General features: G+C 38.3%; 1 protein-coding gene and 1 pseudogene across 1 annotated transcript; both read right to left on the reverse strand.

Annotated features, from left to right (window-relative positions):
* Nucleotides 1-8,584: 8,584 nt before the first annotated feature.
* LOC138092151 (olfactory receptor 56B1-like) lies at nucleotides 8,585-9,842 on the reverse strand (annotated as a pseudogene).
* A 1,138-nt stretch (nucleotides 9,843-10,980) lies between these two features.
* On the reverse strand, nucleotides 10,981-15,324 carry LOC138092723 (olfactory receptor 52N4-like). Its single transcript, XM_068988788.1, has 2 exons — nucleotides 15,286-15,324; nucleotides 10,981-11,907 (listed from the first exon to the last, which is right to left on the reverse strand). The coding sequence occupies exons 1-2, from the start codon at nucleotides 15,322-15,324 to the stop codon at nucleotides 10,981-10,983; spliced, it is 966 nt and encodes a 321-aa protein (XP_068844889.1).
* Nucleotides 15,325-17,157: the final 1,833 nt, after the last annotated feature.

Genomic DNA, 17,157 nt, shown 5'->3' on the forward strand with positions numbered 1-17,157 from the left:
CCATGTCCAGTTCTAACTGTTGCTTCCTGACCTGCATACAGATTTCTCAAGAGTCAGGTTAGGTGGTCTGGTATTTCCATCTCTTTCAGAATTTTCCACAGCTTCTTGTAACCCACACAGTCAAAGGCTTTGGCATAGTCAATAAAGCAGAAATAGATGTTTTTCTGGAAATCTCTTGCTCTTTCCATGATCTGGCGATGTTGGCAATTTGATCTCTGGTTCCTCTGCCTTTTCTAAAACCAGCTTGAACATCAGGGAGTTCACAGTTCACATATTGCTGAAGCCTGGCTTGGAGAATTTTGAGCATTACTTTACTAGCATGTGAGATGAGTGCAATTGTGTGGTAGTTTGAGCATTCTTTGGCATTGCCTTTCCCTGGAATTGGAATGAAAACTGACCTTTTCCCGTCCTGTGGCCACTGCTGAGTTTTCCAAATTTGCTGGCATGTTGAGTGCAGCACTTTCACAGCATCATCTTTCAGGATTTGAAATAGCTCTACTGGAATTCCATCACCTCCACTAGCTTTATTCATAATGGTGGATTCCAAGGCCCACTTTACTTCACATTCCAAGATGTCTGGCTTTAGATTAGTGACCACATCATCGTGATTATCTGGTTCATGAAGATCTTTTTCGTACAGTTCTTCCGTGTATTCTTGCCACCTCTTCTTAATATCTTCTGCTTCCATTAGGTCCATATCATTTTTGTCCTTAATCAAGCCCATCTTTGCATGAAATGTTCCCTTGGTATCTCTAATTTTCTTGGGGAGATCTCTAGTCTTTCCCATTTTGTTCTTTTCCTCTATTTCTTTGCATTGATTGCTGAAGAAGGCTTTCTTATCTCTCCTTGCTATTCTTTGGAACTCTGCATTCGGATGCTTATATCTTCCCTTTTCTCCTTTGCTTTTCACCTCTCTTCTTTTCACAGCTATTTGGAAGGCCTCCTCAGACAGTCATTTTGCTTTTTTTGCATTTCTTTTCCATGGGCATGGTCTTGATCCCTGTCTCCTGTACAATGTCACGAACCTCATTCCATAGTTCTTCAGGCACTCTATCTATCAGATCTAGGCCCTTAAATCTATTTCTCACTTCCACTGTATAATCATAAGGGATTTGATTGAGGTCACACCTGAATAGTCTAGTGGTTTTTCCTATTTTCTTCAATTTGGGTCTGAATTTGGTAATAAGGAGTTCATGATCTGAGCCACAGTCAGCTCCTGGTCTTGATTTTCTTGACTGTAGAGAGCTTCTCCATCTTTGGCTGCAAAGAATGTAATCAATCTGATTTCAGTGTTGGCCATCTGGTGATGTCCATGTGTAGAGTCTTCTCTTGTGTTGTTGGAAGAGGGTGTTTGCTATGACCAGTGCATTTTATTGGCAAAACTCTATTAGTCTTTCCCCTCCTTCATTTTGCATTCCAAGGCTGAATTTGCCTGTTACTCCAGGTGTTTCTTGACTTCCTACTTTTGCATTCCAGTCCCCTATAATGAAAAGGACATCTTATTTGGGTGTTAGTTCTGCAAGGTCTTGTAGGTCTTCATAAAACCATTCAACTTCAGTTTCTTCAGTGTTACTGGTTGGGGCATAGATTTGGATAACTGTGATATTGAATGGTTTGCCTTGGAGACGAACAGAGATCATTCTGTCGTTTTTGACATTGCAGCCAAGTACTGCATTTCAGACTCTTTGTTGACCATGATGGCTACTCCATTTCTTCTGAGGGATTCCTGTCTGCAGTAGTAGATATAATGGTCATTTGAGTCAAATTCACCCATTCCAGTCCATTTTAGTTCACTGATTCCTAGAATGTCGACATTCACCTTTGCCATCTCTTGTTTGACCACTTCCAATTTGCCTTGATTCTAGGACCTTACATTCCAGGTTCCTATGCAATATTGCTCTTTACAGCATTGGATCTTGCTTCTATCACCAGTCACATCCACAACTGGGTATTGTTTTTGCTTTGGCTCCATCCCTTCATTCTTTCTGGAGTGATTTATCCACTGATCTCCAGTAGCATATTGGGCACCTAATGACCTGGGGAGATCCTCTTTCAGTATCCTCTCTTTTTGCCTTTTCATACTGTTCATGGGGTTCTCAAGGCAAGAATACTGAAGTGGCTTGCCATTCCCTTCAGAATTTTATAATTGAATAAAAGTTCATAATTTACTTAAAGATACCCTAATCTCATACTATAGATCCATTTAAACACTATAGCAATTGACCCATATGTGAAACTTTTACATTTCTGATCTGATTATTTCCTCAAGACAAATTCCTGTTTTGTATTGGAGTCCTCCTCTTCCATTCCAAAAATTATGTGCCAATTTGATAAGAAAGTGTTGTCTTATTGTCATTTAATTATGCACTTGGTTACTTATGAAAAATGCTATTTTAAAAATTTTTATTACTAGTTTTGATAAACTGTGATGAGAGTTGCTTGTTTTATTTCTCTCTACAGGACTTGCTGATGGTATTGTGTAATCTCCTTTACAAAAGCATGATATTTTGTTAATTTTTCACATGCCCCTGAGAAGAATGAATATTGTCTGTTATTGGAGTATATGTCCATAAATATGTCATTTATTAGGCTTACTTTTTGTGTATACTCTTGATTTGTCTTGGAAAAAAATAGTGTATTCACATCTTCCACTATTAGTTTTTCTGTTTATTTCTTTTTGCAATTGTGTTAAGCTAGAAAATAAAATGCAATCATAATAGTTATTTAATCCTCAAGAAGGCAAAAAAATAAGAAGCAAAGGTAACAAAGAACACATGATAAATAAAAAAAGCAAGTAAAAGATGATAGACTAAAGTTAACCATTTCAATAATCATTTTTAATAGTAATGGTAATGTTGAAGTAAAAAGACACAGATAGGTTAAAAGTTAAAGGATGAAAAAAGTTACACAATGCTAGCACTAGGCAAAAGGGCTTCCTAGGTAGTGCAGTGGTAAAGAGTCTGCCTGCCAAGCAGGAGATGCAGGTTTGATCCCTGGAATGAAAGGACTCCCTAGAGAAGGAAATGGCAACCCACCCCAATATTCTTTCCTGAGAAATCCCATGGACAGAGGAGCCCAGCGGGATACAGTCCATGGAGTCACAAAGAGTCAGACATGACTTAGCAACTAAACAACAACAACAACACTAGTCAAAAGATAGCTGAAGTGACTATTTTAATATCAAATACTCTTAGAGGAAATAATTTTACCAAGGGGATAAAGAAGGTCAATTTCATAATGCTTATGAGTCTAATAAGAGAAACTCAGAATACATGGAGTAAAAACATACAGATCTGCCAGAAAAATAGACAAATGCAAAAATACAAATGAAAATTTCAATTTCCTCTTTCTGTAATGGATAGAACAAGTACACACAAAATCACCAAGAATGTAGTAAACTTATAAAATAATACAAACTATTCCAACCCTGGAGAAAGCTTTAAAGGAGTACAGTTGCATTTTCCACTTGAATCATTACTATTTCTGATTCCCCCCATTTTTAACTAAATTAGTAAATAATTCATTTACCAGATCAGTTGCTGCATATCATGTACCTTGAACATTATTAACCTGTTCTAACATAGATACAATCTCAGACCCTGCAACTGCTACCACGGCAGCTGCTTGATCGAACTTTCAGTAGCCTACAGCCATTCTCCCGGATCTATCTTTCTTTCTGCAAGGACTAGACTGGAGAATTAAACCAAAATAGGATGGGGACAAGGCAATGGCACCCCACTCCAGTACTCTTGCCTAGAAAGTTCCATGGATGGAGGAGCCTGGTAGGCTACAGTCCATGGGATCTCTACGAGTTGGACACGACCGAGCGACTTCACTTTCACTTTTCACTTCCATGCATTGGAGAAGGAAATGGCAACCCACTCCAGTATTCTTGCCCAGAGAATCCCAGGGATGGGCGATCCTGGTGGGCTGCCGTCTATGGGGTCGCACAGAGTCGGACATGACTGAAGCGACATAGCAGCAGCAGGATAAGGACAATCACTAATTTTAGGTACTTTAGATCTTTAGTGCAGCTCTGAGAATGTCTCAACCAGGCTACCAGGGAGTCTACGAGCAAAGTTGGATCATTAAAAAAGCGCCGCTTTTGGCAGGAAGGACCTAGCTCAAGTTCCTCTACTTTGTTCAGTCTTGTCTTGGAACAGCCAAGGGAAACACGATCTTGGTGTGAGTGTCATGGCACGTTCCAAGGTTCAGCAGTCAGCTGTCATCAACAGGGCTCGCAAATCAGCTTCTCTTGAAGGCACATGTCCAAGGCCACCACACTAATTATGAGAAAACACCAGTCAATCTCAAACCTAAGGATGTTTTGCAAATGCCTACCATATCTCTTATAAAATATAAAGATCCAAAGTAAGGTGAGGAAATCTTTTATCAAAATGAAAACATAGAGCAATCAACTGAAATGTTTGGATTTTATCCCAAACCTGGAAATATTTGCTACAAATACCATCATAAAGACCATTGACAAAATTTGGATGTGTACTGTGGATTAGATTATTGTAAAGTATCAGCATAATTTACCTGATTCTGTTGTATGTGTTATGGTTATGCAAGTAAATGTCTTTATTCTTAGAAATACACACTAAAATTTGTAAAAGTAAACAGTCATAGTCTCTCCAACTTACTTCAAAACTGCTCAGGAAAAAAATAGTATATAAATATACACATATACAAATAGAAAGAGTGAAAATTTAAAAAAAAATTGGTGCAAAATGCAACCTATTGGGAAATCTGTGAAAGAATATGCAGAACTTTTTTAACTTCTACAACTACTCTATAAGCATGAAATTATATCAGTAAAATCTATATCTAAATTTTGTTATTGATATTTACCTGGTAATAAATTATATTTTTCAGGATTCTGTAGTATATGTGAAATTACAGCTATTAAATTTGTGTTATTAATTCTTTCTCAATTCTAAGTAAATATTTATTTTGTGGTTAATTTTTAAGTGGATCCTTAAATTTGCATGTGCTTCAGAATCTAGAAAACCTGAATGTACGCCTAGCCACACTCATAGAGAAGCAGAGAAAACTGACCTATATGAAGAGAAAATTGGGCTAGTTCTCTTTCATTGTCTCTCTCATAGGCACAGACAAGGTAAGAGACCATGCTGCTCAAAGGCATAAAATACTTAATACGGGAATTCAAAACTTCTGTGTTGGGAAGCCCAGTTTCACTTTCTCCCTGGCTTCTGTGATAAGCCACTGTACCCTCCTAAGTCACATACTTTTGGCTGATGTTGGTTTAAGGGAGATTCTGCTTCCTAAAACCAAAAGAAACCCTCTTGATTTCCAGTCTCAAGAGTCGACATTTGTATAGAATAAATGCTCATTACATCTTTAATGCATTTGCTTGACTTTCTTTTCTTTATTACATAAATCCTTTATTTTGAAGTAATGTGTTGCTACCAAGTTACTTCAGTAATTAGAGTTAGAGTAACATCATGATTTTGAAAACCAAGCTAACAGCTTGACAATGCAAGAGTATATTAGGTCCTACATATACCTGGTGGCTCAGATGGTAAAGAATCTGCCTGCACTGTGTGAGATCTGGGTTAGATCTCTGGCCAGGAAGATAACCTGGAGTAAAAAATGGGAACCCAAACCAGTGTTCTTGCCTGGAGAATTCCATGGACAGTGTAATCTCTGGGGTTGCAGAGAGTCAGGCACAACTGAAGCGACTGAGCACGCGTGTACATACAGCACACCTGACTGCTGCACATGTATCAGTTTGAGCGTAGTCTCGCCTCAGAAGTGTCACGGTCAGTCAGTTCAGTCAGTTTAGTTGCTCAGTCATGTCCAGCTCTTTGCGACCCCATGAATCGAAGCACGCCAGTCCTCCCTGTCCATCACCAACTCCCGGAGTTCACTCAGACTCACATCCATAGAGTCAGTGATGCCATCCAGCCATCTCATCCTCAGTCTTCCCCTTTTCCTCCTGCCCCCAATCCCTCCCAGCATCAGAGTCTTTTCCAATGAGTCAGCTCTTTGCATGAGGTGGCCAAAATACTGGAGTTTCAGCATCATTTCCTCCAAAGAAATCCCAGGGCTAATCTACTTCAGAATGGCCTGGTTGGATCTCCTTGCAGTCCAAGGGACTCTCAAGAGTCTTCTCCAACACCACAGTTCAAAAGCATCAATTCTTCGGTGCTCAGCTTTCTTCACAGTCCAACTCTCGCATCCATACATGACCACAGGAAAAACCATAGCCTTGACTAGACGGACCTTTGTTGGCAAAGTAATGTCTCTGGTTTTGAATATGCTATCTAGGTTGGTCATAACTTTTCTTCCAAGGAGTAAGTGTCTTTTAATTTCATGGCTGCAGTCACCACCTGCAGTGATTTTGGAGCCCAAAATAATAAAGTCTGACACTGTTTCCACTGTTTCCTCATCTATTTCCCATGAAGTGATGGGACCAGAAGCCATGATCTTCATTTTCTGAATGTTGAGCTTTAAGCCAGCTTTTTCACTCTCCTCTTTCACTTTCATCAAGAGGCTCTTTAGTTCCTCTTCACTTTCTGCCATAAGGGTGGTGTCATCTGCATACGTGAGGTTACTGATATTTCTCCCGGCAATCTTGATTCCAGCTTGTTCTTTTTCCAGCCCAGCATTTCTCGTGATGTACTCTGAATATAAGTTAAATAAGCAGGGTGACAGTATACAGACTTGACATTCTCCTTTTCCTATTTCGAAGAAGGGGATGAAACAGGACGAGTTGGTTGGATGGCGTCACCGACTCAGTGCACATGAATTTGAACAAACTCCAGGAGATAGTGGAGGACAGAAGATCCTGGAGTGATGCAGTCTATGGTGTTGCAAAAACTCAGACAGGACTTGGCAACTGAACAACAATGATAGCAAGCATGAGCTCAATGTAAACCAGCCCAGAACATAATGAAATATATGACACTAATAGCCTAAGCTTTGTTTCTGCTATCTTTGGTTTTAGGATCATGGAAAAAAAAATTCAGGGCAAGATTTTTCACTGGGATGAAAATTCTGCATCTGCTTCCTGCCTTACAGATATTTCTGGTTTGATCATTTATAAATTCCTCTCTTACTCAAGCAGACTATATCCTTGTGTGACTGTTGTCATAGAGGCCAAGAAGTAGCTTGTAGCAGAGGTGTGGTGATAGAGGTAAAGCTGATGAATCAGTCACAAAAATAAACAAAAGACTCACAAACAATGTGACTCAGAAAAGAATTCAGTGAAGTTGATATTAACAGAGTTGTAGGAGGGAGTAAGGCAACAAAAACAAATGTTGAGAAAACAATAAATATTGGATTGTTGTTCAGTTGCTCAGGCATGTTTGACTCTTTGCAACCCATGGACTGCAGCACACAGCACACAGTCCCACACCATCTCCTGGAGCTTGCCCAAACTCATGTCCATCGAGTCAGTGATGCCATCCAACCATCTCGTCCTCTGTTGTCCCCTTATACTGCCTTCAGTCTTTCCCACCATCAGGGTCTTTTCCAGTGAGTTGGCTCTTCATATCAGGTGCCCAAAGTATTGGAGCTTCAGCTTCATAATCAGTCTTTCCAGTGGATATTCAAGGTTGATTTCCTTTAGGATTGACTGGTTGGGTATTCAGAAACTAAGATCATAAGAAATTAATCGCTTCCTTGCCCTTAAGGGGAAACGAGAGAAAAAAAAGTGTTCTTGGGTAAAAACCATAAGAACTGTAGCCTCAAGCAGATGGTCAGCAAGGCAAGACCTTAAGGGACACATCAGAGCCCTGATGTCAAAGCAGGCTAAGAATAAAAGGAAAAAAAAAAAAAAAAACTCTTTCAACTCGTGAACAGTTATCTCCTGCCAGTGAGCTCAATCCAAGTGAATGCTAGACAACAAAGGACACTGGGTCATATGGTATATGAGCTTCAGACTTTAGGGCACAGAACAGTGTAGAAAGGGCAGAGAGCAGATGTGGAGAAACCAATGGAGCAAGATCATGATCCTTCTGAATACTTCTCTCTCTCCCTCTCTCTCTCATGCAATCATCTACTGATCTACGACTTTCTCCTCAGTCTGCTCATCTAGCCATATTCTCCCCAAGCCTCATTATAGTCCAGTTGGGCTTTGCTCATCTGCAGTATTTTCTACCACTGCATCTGCATTCATATTACTGGAATGATGCTTGTTCAGCAAGATTGACTTTGCTCCCAAGTCACAGCTATCAGCAAACAGGCAATTTTTGTAATTCACATCCCATTCACTTTTACTTATTTGATTGCAAATGTGTATGCATGTGTATACCATTCTGATATCCTATTTATTGTAGGGGAAAGAGCTAAATCATTAATTACAGTTTTTTATTCCATTTGATTTGTTTGTTAGTGTTTGTTAGTGTCAGTTGTTGAAAGTGGTTCTTTTCCTCACATATATTTAGCTCTTGTCCATAATTTGGAGCTACTGTGAAGGGTTTTTTTTTTTTTTCTTTCAAGTAATTTCACAGTTGTTTATATGAAAATGTGAGAAAGGAATCTCAAAGGCATTCACATTTCCCATCATCTCTGAATGCCTAATATCTACTCTAAAAGACATTGAAGTATCTATACATCATGGAGAAGGTCTCGGGTGCCTTGTTTTCTTTTCTAAACTCAAACAAAACCCCTTTAGAAAGCCTGCCCTAAGTTCCTTAGTCCTAAGTGATTACACCATAGGGTTGAGGGAAGGGGGCATAATATTGTGCAGCACATTTAGTAGAACTGGAATCAAAGTAACTTTGTCTCTGCCAGGTGAGTTACTCAAATCACTACAACAACTGTATAAAAGAAGAGGATGAGGATGAGATGGAGAGCTGCTGCTGCTGCTGTTGCTGCTGCTACGTCGCTTCAGTCGTGTCCGAGTCTGTGCGACCCCATAGATGGCAGCCCACCAGGCTCCTCCGTCCTTGGGATTCTCCAGGCAAGAACACTGGAGTGGGCTTCCATTGCCTTCTCCAGTGCATGAAAGTGAAAGTGAAGTTGCTCAGTCGTGTCCGACTCTTAGCAACCCCATGGACTGCAGCCTACCAGGCTCCTCCGTCCATGGGATTTTCCAGGCAAGGTTGCTGGAGTGCGGTGCCATTGAGATGAGGGCTACAAGTGCTCAATGCTTTAGATGCAGCTTCAGTTGAGTTCAGTCTAAGTACAGAGTGCAAATCAAAGTGTATGACAATAGTATAAGACTTAGATCATTCCCGATTCCAAATGCCAAAACCATTTGGCAAATGCTGTTTGGCCTCCTGCCATCACAAACCAGGCTAGTGACCACAAGATTAGAGCAAAGGCAATGCTCAGTCTCATTCCTGGAGCAATAATTATGCTGGGCAGCAAGCACAGGTACTGGAATGACAAGCAAGCCATTCTGAAGCACCATGAACAAGGAAGATTTGAAGATTAAGCATTGGTGACAATTGATGGATAGTGAAGAGGGTGACAAATGGCTATGTTTCTATCAAAAGCCATGCAGAGGAAGATACCAGACTCCATGCCAACAAAGCAGTGAAAGGCATAAATTTGAGCAAAACACTCAAGGAGGCTAATGACCCTGGACTCAAACCAGAAAATGGCTAGAATCTTGAGCATGATAGTGGTGGCCAGACCCATGTCCAACACAAACAGGATGCCTAAGAAGTGGTACATGGGCTGCTGAAGAGCAGGGTCCTGGCAGATGGTGGTGAGGATGAGGATATTAGCACCGACTGCTGAGAGGTAGGGTAACGCCATGGTAAAGAAAGCCAGTGTTGCCAACGGTGAATTCCTGGGAATCGCATCAGCATGAACTCAGAGATCTGGAACTTAGAGCTACTGGAGACTTTAGGGGATGCAGACATATTTTCCAGAGAGTAAAACAAATATATTTTTAAAGTTGCATTCTCTGAGCCTAATTATACTGAACATCATTTTGAAACGGTCTCTGCATAGCATAGTTTGTAGTTTGCTGTTAATGAAATGATTCTGTAGTCTATCTGACAATAAATTACAATGAAGTTTTAGGACTTTAGAGTGAAAAATTGAAAGTGAAAGTGTTAGTCGCTCAGTGGTGCCTGACTCTTTGTGATCCTATGGACTGTAGCCTGCCAGGCTACTCTGTCCATGGAATTCTCCAGGCAAGAATACTGGAGTGCCTAGCCATGCTCTTCTCTGGGGATCTTCCTGACCCAGGAATCAAAGTGGAAAGTAAACACAAAAATAGCAATTATCAATATTGGTTACTCAGAGAAAATTCTTCATGAATCTCTAATTTTTATGTACATTGTCTTCAGTTATTTCAGATTGGGACCAACACACAAATATAGTTCTAGGGTTTGTTGTCGGTGCTGTTGCTGATTTGATCTTTAAACCTTTCATTTTCTTTTCAAAGATTCTGTGAAATCAAGCAAATGTGTTTGTTTTCTTCATATGTATCTTTCTTGTTTCAGACTATCATTAAGTGACACTAAGTAGATTTTGTAAATTCAGATTTATTTCCTTTATGTATCATTTTGGAACATTAGCTATGTTTTCTTACTGGACCACTTGAACTTGTAACCGATATGCATTAATATTTGCATGTTGCAGATTGAAAGGGGAAAGCTCTCTTTGATGTTTGACTTTGTATGGACTTCTGAGGTGGCCACAGAAAAATAGTTTAAAAGAAGTTAAATGATAATGACTAAATTTGTTAATATAAGTATTCATAGGGGAAGCAACCTTAGCAAATTATTATTTTTTAGTTGAATCTTAAAGAACATACGGGTTAGTTATTAGACTAATCTTTCACAGCAATGAGAAAGAAGATATTCTTAGTAGATTGGTGGGTGTGCAGGTGATATTGAGATTCTCATGACAGGACATTTATTTGGAGATGCACTTACTACAAGATAAATCCCATTTTAGTAGCCAAAATAGAACTTGCAAAAGTTTTGCCAACTCCTGCCTAAACAGATAACTAAAAGTCATCTTTCTCTTTTCTTTCCTGGGAATGCCCATTCATATGTTTTGGGATTTGGTATTCTTAGAACCTGAAAGGATTCCTGAAACACAGTCTCTTATCTGCTTGGTTTTCACCCCATACACAACAGGATTCATAGTTGGAGGCAACAGTAGGTAAATATTGGCCATAATGATGTGACAAGAGGGAGGGATTGTATGGCCCCCAAAGCGATGGGAAAAGAAGGAGAAGAAGGCTGGGCTGTAGGAGAAAACTATAGCACAGATGTGAGCCGTGCAGGTGCTGAAGGCCTTCCGCCGAGCTTCTGCTGAGGAGAGGCTGACCACTGCCCTCAGGATCATGGTGTAGGAGACTGTGATGCACAGGATGTCAAAACCCCCAATCAGGAAGGCAACAATCAGACCATAGATGGCATTGACCTTGATATTTCCACCAGACAACTTGGCCACAGACATGTGGTCACAGTAAGTGTGGGGGATGACGTTGCCTCTGCAGTAGGGCAGGCGCTTGGTGAGGAAAGGGAAGGGAATGATGAGCAACACCCCTCTGAGAAAGGTGGACAGACCCGCCTTTGCAATGACAGGATTTGTGAGGATAGTTGAGTAGCGCAGAGGGTAGCAGATGGCCACGTAGCGGTCCAGGGCCATGAGCATGAGCACCCCAGACTCCATCCCTGTGAAGGTGTGGACGAAGAACATCTGGATCAGGCATCCTTCAAAGGTGATTTCCTTGAGATGAAACCAGAAGATGGAGAGGGCTTTAGGGACTGTGCTAGAGCACATGACAAGATCAGTTAGGGAAAGCATGGCCAAGAAGTAATACATAGGTTTGTGCAAGGAGTCCTCACAGTAGATGAGGTAGAGGAGGCCACAGTTCCCTGCCATAGCTACAACATACATGGAGCAGAATGGGAAGGAAATCCAAATATGCACATCTTCCAGTCCTGGGATTCCATTCAGAATGAATGAGGGTGGGGCCCGCTCCGTTTTATTCAGCATTAGCATAATCAAATACACTTAAGCTTTATGTGACTTTTCCTAGAGTAAGATAAAGACAAGAGAAAACATAGTTTATGGTTACTTTCTCTTTTTCTGTGTTTTAAAATTCTGTAGTTTATTTGATCAGTCAACTTTCCTGAGTGACAGTGAGTATGTCTTCTGTTTGTTTATTGATTAGTTCATTTATTCACTCAACAAATTTTTATTAAGCAATTCAAGTTCACATCACAGACACTGATTCAAAATTGTTTTTTAAAACTAGTTTTTCACCCTCATAGATTTATAATAAAAGTAATTCTGTTATATCTTCTCTAAAGAGATTTTGGATAGAAAACTTCATTTGTTAATAAATCTCCCTGTATATGTGATCTTAGTATCCTTGGGTAACTATACCCATGAACCAAAAGATATGAGGACTTTAAAAATTCTTATTCTTGTTTAATAGCTGATTGTTGATATTTAATTATTAAGGCACTGTTTGAAACCTTTTGTAAATATTAAATTATGCATATCTCAATGGAGATCGAGGTCTCACAAATCAGAAAATTTTTGATTTGGTTTTTTCACATTTAAATTGACTTATTTTTGCCTTTTCTTATCATGGTCTATGTGCATTTATTAGAATGCTCTTAATTTCTAATCAGAATAAGCTTTCAGTAATAGGTTGTAAGTGGCTAATCTTGTTTAGGATGCATAAATATATCAATGGTAATGAATCTTTTTTTTTTTATTATGTCTTTCTACCAATCTTTCTACTTTACCTTTAAACATTGTCCTCTGAGATTATCTGGTGTCTGTAGCAAAAACAAAGCAAACTAGTTTCACACTGTTATACTTTACTAAAAGAATTCATGTACTTTGCCTTGATTATGCTTGTTTCTCTAGTAATATTTATCATTCAATAAATACACTGACATCTCCAGTTTTTATTGTTTTCTCATTGGTTGTCTCTGATCTTTTGAATTTACATTTTCATATATTTCACAATGGAACACGTTAGTCAAGTTCTAGTAGGAGATGGTATAAATAAATGCAACTTTACATTTGATATTTCTTACCTCACATTAAATATATTTCTCATCTAAGAGAAAAATTAATTAATTCCAAATTCCATGCTTATAGCTAAATCTCATTTTCAATTTAAGTATTTGAGATAAGTAAATGCTACCTCATCCTTTTATTAATCTTTTAATTTCTCATATATATGTACTGAACATCTAAAATGTGACAATGTGGAGTAGAAGGGCTTCACTCATTAAGGACATCAGAGTTAATGGACAAAGATGCAAACAGTTTATCACAGTAAACGTAATAATTAAAATAAAAGTATGTGCAACCTCCTAAATGAACACTAGACTATTAAAGTGATGTTTATTGATGTTGATGGGATGTTGAAGGAGGAGTTGGTGATTATAAAGAAAGACTATGTTGAAAAGAAGGTGTTTGGTACCTATTTAGAAGGGAAAACATGCTGTAAGCAGACACATTTATAAAAGGAATTCCAGAGAAAAGAATCAATAAGCAAAAGTATGGAAATCAAATGATCAAATCCATGAGAAGTCACTGGGGTTGAGGGGACAAGTGGTAATTCAGATGCTTGGCCAGGAAGTAAACCACAAAAAAGCCTGCAATTAGCAGATAATAGGAACTTCATTGTTGCTAAATAATGTGATAAATAATTCATAAATATCCAGAGAGCCATTACTTAACTTCATGGTGCTTGGAAAGCATTGGGCACTGAAGAAGCTAGAATCCTCTCCTACCCCTCCCTTAAGAAATACGGTCTGCAGTGTCTAAGAGTCAGGTCAGAAGAAGGAAGGAAAAAATTTAGTGCTCTTGTAGTGTCTGCTAAACAGGTAAGAAAAATGAGCTTCATGCAAGCCTAAGGCTGATTGCAAACAACAGATAATAATTTAGCCAGTGGGCTCTAAATCACCAAAAATGTATGTAAGCTTTATATTTAGTAGAATGAAAATAATTCTGTGGCCAATTTCCCAAGGAAAAAAGAATTGGTTTCTGTTAAACACCTTAATAACCCTACAATTACCAGAATATGAGACAGTTTATCATATTTTCACAGAAACATGGTCAACTATCATGATGGAAATCCCACCAATTTATAGGATAGAAAACTGGATTCTATAATTGATTTTTATAGTTCACTTAATCTCCTTGAGATTTTATTACATCTCAATTTTTCCAAGATCAGGTAGTACAAAAAGAGCAGTATAGAAGAGAGATATAGATTTTAACCTTATCTTTCCATTTCTTAAAGATATGCATGAGGATAATTTCTATAACTTCCTTAAAAAACAAATTACTCATCCTTTAAAATGTGGTTAAAAATACTATTATAAGAAATACAGAGCCCAGAAACCAAATTCTGAAACACACATTAAGCCATTTAATTTATGACAAAGGAAACACTATAGATTGGGAGAAAATACACCATTTTCTATAAGTATTACTGGATCAGTTAGATATACATTGTGGGAAAAGATACACAATTTATTCATACAACAGTTTTTTTTTTTTAATGTAGAGTTAAATGTGAAATGCAATATACATATCTTCTTTAATATCTGGAATAGACCACAAAAGGTGCTAGCCACAGAAAAATAACAGTGTGATTTAAGTTAAAATTAATTTTTTAAATTAAAAAACACTGCCAAAAGTATAAAAGCCCAGGTCCAGACGGCTTCACAGCTGAATTCTACCAAAAATTTAGAGAAGAGCTAACACCTATCCTACTCAGACTCTTCCAGAAAATTGCAGAGGAAGGTAAACTTCCAAACTCATTCTATGAGGCCACCATCACCCTAATACCAAAACCTGACAAAGATACTACAAAAAAAGAAAACTACAGGCCAATATCACTGATGAACATAGATGCAAAAATCCTCAACAAAATTCTAGCAATCAGAATCCAACAACACATTAAAAAGATCATACACCATGACCAAGTGGGCTTTATCCCAGGGATGCAAGGATTCTTCAATATCCGCAAATCAATCAATGTAATTCACCACATTAACAAATTGAAAAATAAAAACCATAGGATTATCTCAATAGATGCAGAGAAGGCCTTTGACAAAATTCAACATCCATTTATGATAAAAACTCTCCAGAAAGCAGGAATAGAAGGAACATACCTCAACATAATAAAAGCTATATATGACAAACTCACAGCAAACATTATCCTCAATGGTGAAAAATTGAAAGCATTTCCCCTAAAGTCAGGAACAAGACAAGGGTGCCCACTTTCACTGCTACTATTCAACATAGTTCTGGAAGTTTTGGCCACAGCAATCAGAGCAGAAAAAGAAATAAAAGGAATCCAAATTGGAAAGAAGAAGTAAAACTCTCACTGTTTGCAGATGACATGATCCTCTACATGGAAAACCCTAAAGATTCCACCAGAAAATTACTAGAGCTAATCAATGAATATAGTAAAGATGCAGGATATAAAATCAACACACAGAAATCCCTTGCATTCCTATACACTAATAATGAGAAAGGAGAAAAATAAATTAAGGAAACAATTCCATTCACCATTGCAACGAAAAGAATAAAATACTTAGGAATATATCTACCTAAAGAAACTAAAGACCTATATATAGAAAACTATAAAACACTGATGAAAGAAATCAAAGAGGACACTAATAGATGGAGAAATATACCATGTTCATGAATCGGAAGAATCAATATAGTGAAAATGAGTATACAACCCAAAGCAATTTACAAATTCAATGCAATCCCTATCAAGCTCCCAGCCATATTTTTCACAGAACTAGAACAAATAATTTCAAGATTTGTATGGAAATACAAAAAACCTCGAATAGCCAAAGCAATCTTGAGAAAGAAGAATGGAACTGGAGGAATCAACTTGCCTGACTTCAGGCTATACTACAAAGCCACAGTCATCAAGACAGTATGGTACTGGCACAAAGACAGACATATAGATCAATGGAACAAAATAGAAAGCCCAGAGATAAATCCACACACATATGGACACCTTATCTTTGACAAAGGAGGCAAGAATATACAATGGAGTAAAGACAATCTCTTTAACAAGTGGTGCTGGGAAAACTGGTCAACCACTTGTAAAAGAATGAAACTAGATCACTTTCTAACACCGCACACAAAAATAAACTCAAAATGGATTAAAGATCTAAATGTAAGACCAGAAACTATAAAACTCCTAGAGGAGAATATAGGCAAAACACTCTCTGACATAAATCACAGCAGGATCCTCTATGACCCACCTCCCAGAATACTGGAAATAAAAGCAAAAATAAACAAATGGGATCTAATTAAAATTAAAAGCTTCTGCACAACAAAGGAAAATATAAGCAAGGTGAAAAGACAGCCTTCTGAATGGGAGAAAATAATAGCAAATGAAGCAACTGACAACCAACTAATCTCAAAAATATACAAGCAACTTATGCAGCTCATTTCCAGAAAAATAAAAGACCTAATCAAAAAATGGGCCAAAGAACTACATAGACATTTCTCCAAAGAAGACATACAGATGGCTAACAAACACATGAAAAGATGCTCAACATCACTCATTATTAGAGAAATGCAAATCAAAACCACAATGAGGTACCACTTCACACCAGTCAGAATGGCTGCGATCCAAAAATCTGCAAGCAATAAATGCTGGAGAGGGTGTGGAGAAAAGGGAACCCTCCTACACTGTTGGTGGGAATGCAAACTAGTACAGCCACTTTGGAGAACAGTGTGGAGATTCCTTAAAAATTTGCAAATAGAACTACCTTATGACCCAGCAATCCCACTGCTGGGCATACACACCGAGGAAACCAGAATTGAAAGAGACACGTGTACCCCAATGTTCATCACAGCACTGTTTATAATAACCAGGACATGGAAGCAACCTAGATGTCCATCAGCAGATGAATGGATAAGAAAGCTGTGGTACATATACACAATGGAGTATTACTCAGCCGTTAAAAACAATACATTTGAATCAGTTCTGATGAGATGGATGAAACTGGAGCCGATTATACAGAGTGAAGCAAGCCAGAAAGAAAAACACCAATACAGTATACTAACACACATATATGGAATTTAGAAAGATGGCAATGATGACCCTGTATGCAAGACAGCAAAAAAGACACAGATGTGTATAACGGACTTTTGGACTCAGAGGGAGAGGGAGAGGGTGGGATGATTTGGGGGAATGGCATTGTAACA

The sequence above is a fragment of the Capricornis sumatraensis genome, chromosome 16 (genome assembly GCF_032405125.1).
Source record: "Capricornis sumatraensis isolate serow.1 chromosome 16, serow.2, whole genome shotgun sequence".
Taxonomy (NCBI): domain Eukaryota; kingdom Metazoa; phylum Chordata; class Mammalia; order Artiodactyla; family Bovidae; genus Capricornis; species Capricornis sumatraensis.

Excerpts from the sequence above, each read along its gene's own strand:
- LOC138092723 (XM_068988788.1), bottom strand. The coding sequence starts at position 15,324 with ATGTCATCTGCAAACAGTGAGAGTTTTACTTCTTCTTTC. Across the intron at positions 11,908-15,285 it reads AGAGTTTTACTTCTTCTTTC|TTCATTCTGAATGGAATCCC; the intron begins CAATTTGGATTC and ends GCCCCACCCTCA.